At 43.6% G+C, this 9,180-nt stretch overlaps 1 protein-coding gene across 1 annotated transcript; it reads right to left on the reverse strand.

Annotated features, from left to right (window-relative positions):
* Window positions 1–4,564: 4,564 nt before the first annotated feature.
* On the reverse strand, window positions 4,565–5,597 carry LOC103608815 (testis-specific H1 histone). Its single transcript, XM_008593206.1, has one exon. It carries the CDS (start codon window positions 5,595–5,597, stop codon window positions 4,827–4,829), a length of 771 nt encoding a protein of 256 aa, XP_008591428.1. The 3' UTR covers window positions 4,565–4,826.
* Between the last annotated feature and the right edge of the window lie 3,583 nt (window positions 5,598–9,180).

A 9,180-nucleotide genomic window follows, 5' to 3' on the forward strand; every position in this document is an offset into this window, starting at 1 on the left:
GGGGGGGGGGGGGGGGGGTCTCGGAGGCTTGTGCGAGATGCCCGTCGCTCCTCCCGGAACAGAAGCCTTTCGACATGACTTGTTGGGCCACGCCGCCTCCCCCTGGCGTCCTAGCCCCCATCCATGGCTCCCCAGTCAGACGGGGACTTGGCAATCTGGAGACGCGGCGGGATTGCTTGGGCGATCCTCTCCCAGCCGCAGAGCGCTGAGCAGGGCAGGGGCTAGGGAGAAGCGAACGAGGCCCTTCCTCTCAGGGCCGTGCAAGTGCCGACCCTGCCCTGGGAGGCCCGAGAGTGCTGAGCCCGAGGTGGTGGTGGTGACTATTACCTCTTAGGCAAGTGTGCAATCACTGGATATTTTCCAGGAGCCAGAGGAAGCGCGCACAGATGGGGTTAGGGCAGGAACCCTCAGCACATTCACTGCTAAGGGTATCGAGAGCTTAGGGTAGGAAACGGTTGTGGGAGGAAACGTGGAAAAGCTGGAGGGGACCGCTGGCCAATAATCCACTGACAAGCCCTCCGGAGCTTCTCTGGGGCAGGAAGAGGGGACAGCCTTGCCAGCGTTGAGTGTAACCCAAAGGCTTCTTCCATGGGAACTGCCTTAAAGAGCGTCAAGACTAAGGCTTAGGGTATGATCCTCAGATGCCTCTGCAGCTTTCCTTACACCAGCCAGCTGTTTATCACCTCTGGGCTTTATACCTTTCCTTATTTTTTTGCTTTCACTCTCACTTTCACCCAGCCAGCCACTTAGAGTCTGGTCTCTTCCCTCACCAAAAAGGGGAGGAGGTAACGGAATTGAGAAAAGGAAAAGAAAAAACACAGCCACCCTGATTGTTCTTTGGGGCGTGTGTTTTCTCAGCCGGCCACAACGGACTGTTGAAATCCTGACGTCCTTCTCTCTACCCTCCTATAAATGCCTTCCCAGCCTCATCCAAGTCCTCGTGTTAACACGCTCTTGGACTTCATTCCTCTTTTCCAATTTCTTTGGATTTTTTTTTTTTCTTCTAAGTTCTTTCCTGACATGGTGCCCCTACATTAATTTTCCAGACAACCTGTTTTCCTGTTCTTCCTAGGTACTTACGTTTTGGCTGGAGTCATCTCCAGCCCAACCAGATAGCCTTGTCATGTTAAGAGCTCCCCAGAGGAGGAGACGGAACAAGAAAGATGTTACTTTGAGACCACTGACAAATGGAAATGTTTGAATGTCCTGAAAAACAGGTTGAAAATTTGAGAACACTCTCCTCCTCCATGGAACCTCTAAATCATTAAAACAATCAGTGTAGAAATGGATTCTAAACTTCTGATCTTTACCTACATAAAAAGATGACTTGTGCAGTTGAGCAGATCGTGAATCTAGAACTACAGTGAAGTGGAGAGAGCACTAAATATACAGTTTAAAGTCAATTTCTAAACTGTACATTTTCTAAACATTGGCTTTTTCACCTAAGACCTACCTTAGAGATTGAGGTAAAGGTGAGATGAAGTAATGCATGCAAAAGTACAAACCACCTTATAAATGAAAAAGCTATAATTGACAATTACATGGAAATTTCTACCTTAATTTTGAACAAGTTACAATTTATATGGTTCTGGAAACAAATACAAAAAATATACAGTGAAGAGTCTCATTTCTGTCTATTCCCTATAATTCCCATCACATTTCCCTCACACTAGAGAACCAGTTAGTTTTTCTGTGTATCCTTCCAGAGTTTCATTCTACAACTACAAAGAGATATTTAGATTTTCCTTCTTTTTCCAAAAAAAAAGGTAGTATGGTATACCCAGTGCCTTCAACCTTTTTTTTCACTAAATGTATCTTGGGGAGCTCATCATAACAACAGAGAATCCCTCCCCCCCCTTTTTTTTTATAGCTGCATGCTATTTCACTGTATAGAAGCTTCACAGTTTAATCAGGTAGTATGGTATACCCAGTGCCTTCAACCTCTTTTTTTTTTTTCACTAAATGTATCTTGGGGAGCTCATCATAACAACAGAGAATCCCTCCCCCCCCCCTTTTTTTTTATAGCTGCATGCTATTTCACTGTATAGAAGCTTCACAGTTTAATCTCCTAAAGACATTTGATTATTTCCATTTTTTTGTTAATGCAATGCTGCACAAAATACCATGGACATAAGTTACTGCACAAATGTGTAAATATCTAAAAGATAAATTCCTGCTGGATCAAAAGATATTTGCATTTGTAATTCTGATAGCCAGTTCCCTCCCTCAGGGGTTGCAATGATTTATATTCTCACCCGCATTGTGAGTGCTTATTTCCCCACAGCCTCACCAATGGAGTAGGTTCTCAAACATTTGGATTTTTGCCCATCTGTCAAAAATACTATCTGTTGTCTTAATGTACATTTCTCTTATGTGTAAAGTTGGACCTTTTTCATATTTTAAAGGCCATTTGTATTTGTTTTTTAAACCACCATTGAGAAAAAAAAATGGCCATTGAATAGTAGACGCTAGAGTGCATCTAAGGTTCATTATAACTCCAAAGGCCAATAATTACCTGTGATGAGCACTGCACTAGGTAGTTGAGGTAAAAGGAAGGCAAAGAATTGAGGTTAGGGACATTTCATTTGCTCTGACTAAAATTAAATACCCAAATATGCCACTCAAATGTGAGCACAGGAAAGTGGAGGTTATGTTTTATCCATTATAATATTCTCAGCAGAGGGCCCAGACTCTTGCAGGCACTTAGTCATTAATGAATGAACACTAGGGATGAGAGTAGCGGTTCCTGGGAATTCCTCTGATAGGGTACCCACCTAGCATTATGATGTGGATAATCTAGATAGCTTGCCAGTGAGTTAAAGTCATTTCTTGAATTTCATTGGAATATAGCCACCCTATAGCCTTTTGATGAAAAATAATCTGAAATGATCATTGTTAGCTATGTTATCAGGGTATGGGTCTCATTTGCCACTGGTCCTGCACACAATAGCCACTTAATAACTTTGATAATTTTTGCTGAATGAATGAATGAATGAATGGAATTTTGCTTAAATTAAGAAACATCATAATTCAAACAGAAGTGTGACAATTCCTAGAAAATTTAGAAAACATATTGTTGCCAGTGTCATTACCATCCTATCTTAGAGGGAAAAAAGGCTTTCTAATTGTAGACCACCTGGTTCTTTAGGTAAAACATCCCAGGACTATAAAGGAATAATACATCTGGCTATAATAAAGGCATTTGATTTACTTTGTTCTAATCGTGTTCAACAGACAATATTTGACTTTCCCACCGCTCTTTTCAGATGGCTTCCTATCCTCTGATACTGTTTGCTTCATTCTGCCACTGACTTTCTGCCACTGACATTCAAGTACATAGTAAACTTAATGACAGCATGGGGAAATTTCAAAGTTGGGATCATCTATATATGAGATGTACTGCAAGCATCTTGCTGTTACGTTATATAGGCTTAAAGCAGTGATAAATAAGGGTGTGAGAGAGCGAATATTAGCATCAATTTTTGCTTGTCTGTTTTAAATACCCATACCCTGTTCCCCCTTGTGGAAGATAGCAGACATTTCTAGGGAAAAGGTTGGTCAAGTATACATTGGAAAAAGTGCCAAAGTGATTTTAATACTTTCCCACCTCCACTGTCCCCTCTTTTCCAAAATGAAAAGCACTTCCCAGGTGCTTCCATTTCCCCCACTCCTTTGGCTTCAGCTGGAAACAGCTATTCCTTTCCCTGAATCAGCTACTCTGTTTTACTTCCCTAGGAACCACTTTTGTGTCCTGTCATGACTGTGGCATGAGAACTATTTCCATGCTGTTCTTAACTCCTGCATTCAGAACTAAAAAAATCATACATGTGCTCCTTTCTTGGTACACAGTGCTCAATATATGTTGTTTATAAAAAGCAAGAAAGCTAGATATTCATTATCTGGCCTTCCTCATCTTGTATTTCTGGTAAGCATTCTGCAAATCTTAAGTTTCCTCTCTAGGAGTTAGCACTTTCACAGTTGATAATTCTCTCACTGTTGAATTTTTTCAAGCAAAGCATATGCTATGATGTTTAACTTCCCCTTACCATTTTACTGACACTTAAATTCCAACATTTTACATGGAAGGAAACCAAGACCATGAATGGTTAACTATCAACTCAGCTAAGAATCCTGGTCTCATTAAGTACTGATACAGTACCTCTATAGTTTCCTGCTATAGCCCATTATTATCCCATCAGTAATTATTTATACACATATTTAACTCTCAGTGATGAGCACTTACCCTGTAGCAAGCCCTGTACTAAATGCTTTCACACACTCTCATTTAACTGAGGATTAACATGTAAAACATTTTAAAAATTAAAAATCGGTTGTCAATTCAGGTAAAAAACTACAAACTCATTGTAATTAATTTTGGGAGAAGGGACTTTGTCCTAAAAGGAATTTCAGGTAAGAACACTTTAGAGTGTCCAACATTAATTCAACACTTCTGCCTAACCTCCTTAAGTTGCCAGTATTCCTCTACCTGTTTTTTTTTTTGTTGTTGTTGTTTGTTTGTTTTGTTTTGTTTTTTTCCTTCTGAAAGGAACGTCTCTGGGACCTGCAGCCGGAACAGAATCTCAGCTCCTTTCTGTCTCTTCAGCTCACATGTCCCTGCTACAGGTCTCACCACAAACCCACCCCTTCCCTTCCACGTGCGGCAAAGAGGAAACAAACACAATGTGGTGGAAAGGTCTTGAAATAGTTTTGTCCATTTTAGTGAGTGTGGGAGTCTTTGGAGCCCGTGGGGACCAGGCTGCTGTGCCTGGAGGAAGAGAAGCTGCTCCCACACTGCGGATCCCGACCGCACTCAGAGGAACTTCAGGTCACGACGGCATCTGTGTGCGACTCTGCCTCCGCCCACTACACGTCCGGTCCACTTTGACTGATGCTGGCTTCGGGAGGCTCCGTTTGGCCGGCCTCTCGGGGTCCTGCGGCTTCTCTTCCCGGGGCTTCGAGCTGGGCCTCTTGTCTCCCGCCCGAGGCCTGGCGTCTTCCTGGGAGCTCCTGCCTCTCCCCTCTTCCATCACCTTGAGCCCCGCGTCCTCCCTGGTCCTGGCCCGCGCCGGGCCCCGGGCTGCCGGCCTCCCCCTCCTCGCCCTGTCCTTCACCCTCGTGCTCCGTCTCCACGCGGCTCTGGCCTTCTTGGCCGCCTTGCGTCGCGTGCGGCGCCTCCGCGGGCTCCTGGGCCTGGGCGGGGTCCTCCGGGGAGAGCGGCCGCCGCCCTCCACCCTCGAGCCCCCCGGCCTCTTCCTCGGCTTGGGCTTGGGCTTCGTCATCTTCCGGACGCAGAAGTAGCCGGCGGCGTCGCTGCCGCTGACCCGAAGGAGCGTGCCCTTGGCCGCGGGCCGCGGCGCGTCCCCCGCGGGGCGGCAGTTCTTCCTGCGCACCTCGTAGCCCGCGTTGCCCAGCTCCCTCTTGAGAGCGGCCAGGGTGAGCCCTTTGTGCGCGGCGATGGCTCTGAGCAGCAGCTGGGACACCTTGAGCACGGAGCGCGGGCCGCGCCTCGCCGGTCCCCCGAGGGTTTTTTCCGCGGGCCTCTGCGTTTTAACTTCGGCGCCTTGGGTTTCCCCACCGGGCTCGGCCTCCCCAGCCATGGCCCCGCTCCCGCCTCCGCGGGGCCGCCGGCTTTGAGCCTCAGCCGCCGAGACACGACCTGCGGCTGACGCTGGCCGAGCCGCGTCACAAAGGCGAGCCCAGCAGAGACTTCCTAGTCCTGACCAGAGGGGTGGCAGATCCCACCCAGGCACGGGCCCGTTCTACTTCCGAGAACCAATCCTAGGCCGCTCCCTTCTAGGACTAAACCAATCCGAGCCTCCAGCTCCGGTGCACCCCAGGGTTTTGTTCCCGCTCGTACTCACTGTTCTTAACCTCCATCGCTTTCTGAAGTCCGCTATTTTTCTGTGGTCCTACACACCATCTACCCACATTTCTCTAAGGTGGAAGAAGCTGCTCCCGACTAATTACCCCAAACAAGCAATACGATGCCTGCAAAAAGCAAATGTCATAGTCCCTGAAACAACCCCGCCTAGAACCTCCCATCCGTGGGTCCCACCAGTTAGGTATCTGCAGTAATGTCTCCCTGACTCTGCACGGTGGATTTTGTGCAACAGCCTAAAGCAAAAGAAGGAACCACCGTTGTCCCTCTACTGATTCCTACTCCTCGGAAGTTCAGATGCCTCATTAAACTGGATTAAAACAATCCAGATTTCAAACCGCCTAAGAACATTGGTCTGATCATTATTCTTTGAACATACTTTGTGCTTTTCTGCCTCCTCTCACTCTTCTTGGATTGCCCGTCCATATTCTCTGCCCAGATAAATCCTGCTCATCTTTCAAGGTCCTGCTAAATTCTCTTTCTTCACTGAAGCCTCCCCAAACTCCTTCAATCAGGTGATTTTTTTTTTTTACCTCAACTACCACAACTACCACAATTTCTTTTGCAATCTTATACAGCTTTTTCTTTAAGTTACTTTGGACTATGCATCTGAGAAAGGATTAATATCCAGAATATACAAGTAACTCTAACAACTTAATAGTAAAAACACAAATAACCTGATTTAAAAATGGGCAAAGGAGCTGAATAGGCATTTCTCAAAAGAAAATATACAAATGGCCAACAGATAGATGAAAAAATGCTCAACATCACGTAGCATTAGGGAAATGCAAATCAAAACCACATTAAGATATCATCTCACCCCAGTTAGACTATTAAAAAAGACAGAGAAAAACAAATGCTGGCAAGGACGCAGAGAAAGAGAAACCCCCTTAAGACACTGTTGGTGGGACTATAAATTGGTGCAGCCATTATAGAAAATGGTATAGAGGTTCCTCAAACAACTACAGATAGAACTGCCACATGATCCAGTAATCCCACTACTGAGTATATACCCAAAAGAATGGAAATCATCATGTTGAAGGGACACCTGCACTCCCATGTTTATCACAGCTCTATTTACAATAGCCAAGACTTGGAAACAACCTAAATGTCCAGCATCTGATAACTGGATAAGGAAAATGTAGTATATATACACAATAGAATACTCTGCCATAAAAAAGAATGAAATACTGCCATTCACAGCAACATGGTTGAATTTAGAGAAAATCGTGTCAAGTGAAATAAGCCAGGCATGGAAAGAGAAATACCGCATGTCCTCACTCATAAGTGTGAGCTAAAAAATAAACAAATAGAAAGATACAACAATCAATAATACATCAAATTTTCAAAAGCAGAGAACAGAGCTGAGGTAACTAGAGGTGAAAAGGGGGAGGAAGAGGGAGGTTAGCAAGAAATTGGTAAAGGGCCACAAAGAATGTTTATATTATGTAATGATAAGATAAAATAAATAAATAAATATTAAGAGGGGGGAGAAAGATAAAACAATCATAACAATACCTTGAACTTTCAAAAGGAGAGAACAGAACTGAGGTTACCAGAGGTAGGAAAGGTGGGAGAGGGTAAGGGAGAAATTGGTAAAGGGCCACTAAAAATGATGACATTGTATATTATTGAATATACTAATTATCCTGATTTGAGCATCACATAGTACACACAGGTATTGACATTCAACCCTGTACCCGACAGATATGGACAATCAACTATGTTACAATAAATAAATAAATAAACTTTAAGAGGCAATGTGGCAAAAATAGTTTTGGTATTAGAGGGTACAATATGGGACAATATTTTCTAAAAGAAAATAATCTGGACTTGGAGCTCAAAGATATGGATACATATTCTAACTCTTTAACAACCATATGACATTGATAAATTCCTTAATATCTTTGGATCCGACTTCCTTATCTCAAAAATAAAAATAAAGGCTAATAATCTTTCCCACCAACATCACAGAATTATTGCAAATGTTCAAAGAGGTGATGGTAGATGAGCAAGGGCTACCCAAATATAAGGGATAAAATTATTTTACTTCGAATGTTTGTTTTGTCTTTCCAACTAAATAAAAAGTTCCCTGAGAGGTAGATCATCTTTGAACTTCTATATTCCATTCTGCACCTGACATGTTATGTATTATGTTTCATAATAGATAGCAGGTGTTTGGTTGAGTCTGCTTAAGTTCCTCCCTGGTAAGGACATTTTCCCCAGATTCAGAAGTAAAATCCCAGAAGATCAGGAGAAAAGAGCAGAGTGAATTTCAAAGGATTGGAAATGAAGGGGACCAAGTAATGACTAGCTTTTTAAGGACCTTTTATTTCAGACACAGTTTAGTTGGGAATAATTCAGAGAGTACTTTAACTTGCAAAACATATCATACTTTTTCATAGGACAATCACTTGTAGTCAGCAGTCACAAGCTAGACTGTGACATAGTTTCTTCCAAGAATCAAAGCTCCAGGAAGTAGTTTAGATCAGTGCTGCTTAAACTTTAATGGGCATGTGAAGTACCCAAGGATATTCATAAAGTGCAGATTACAATTCATTAGGCCTGAGATACACCCAGAGGTTTTATCTTCTAACAAGTTCCTAGGTAGTTAAATCACAAGTATGTAACCAGGAATAGGTAACAAGAAGAGAAGGAGCAGAAGGTGAGACTGGAAAAGTACGTTAGGGCCAAGTTGTAAAGGACAAATACCGTGATAATGACACAGCTATAAGTGGTCACAGACCAGCACGTGGTAGAGTTTGGAATCAAATCTAAGTGAACTTATTCTAAGGCCTGAGTTCTTAATTACTGTGCTAGGTTTCCTTCTCTTTAAGGTTAACCTTTCCCTTGGTTAGGGCCAAGTTGTAAAGGACAAATACTGTGATAATGACACAGCTATAAGTGGTCACAGACCAGCACGTGGTAGAGTTTGGAATCAAATCTAAGTGAACTTATTGTAAGGCCTGAGTTCTTAATTACTGTGCTAGGTTTCCTTCTCTTTAAGGTTAACCTTTCCCTTATATATCACCACTATAGAGCAGAGGACAGTTTAGTTCCATAATCACAGTTCAGATTAGCTCAGATTCAAGACTATCCAAGAGGGCTCACTGTAACTTTTCCCAGTCTTTAAATCAAGGCAGAGTACTGTGACCCTGAGGATCTCTGTGGGCAGAGGACACATCAGCACAGGGATAGTGCACCAAGGACACGCTGCTAGGTGGAAAGGCAGTACCACATGGAGCAGAATTTCTCCTATTTGTATAGCCTCTTGGGCTAGTTACACTTCCTGGTTGCACAGG

The sequence above is a fragment of the Galeopterus variegatus genome, unplaced genomic scaffold (genome assembly GCF_000696425.1).
Source record: "Galeopterus variegatus unplaced genomic scaffold, G_variegatus-3.0.2 Scaffold8882, whole genome shotgun sequence".
NCBI lineage: Eukaryota > Metazoa > Chordata > Mammalia > Dermoptera > Cynocephalidae > Galeopterus > Galeopterus variegatus.

What these genes read in the sequence shown, in the direction of transcription:
- LOC103608815 (XM_008593206.1), bottom strand. Translation starts at nt 5,597, where the DNA reads ATGGCTGGGGAGGCCGAGCCCGGTGGGGAAACCCAAGGCGCCGAAGTT.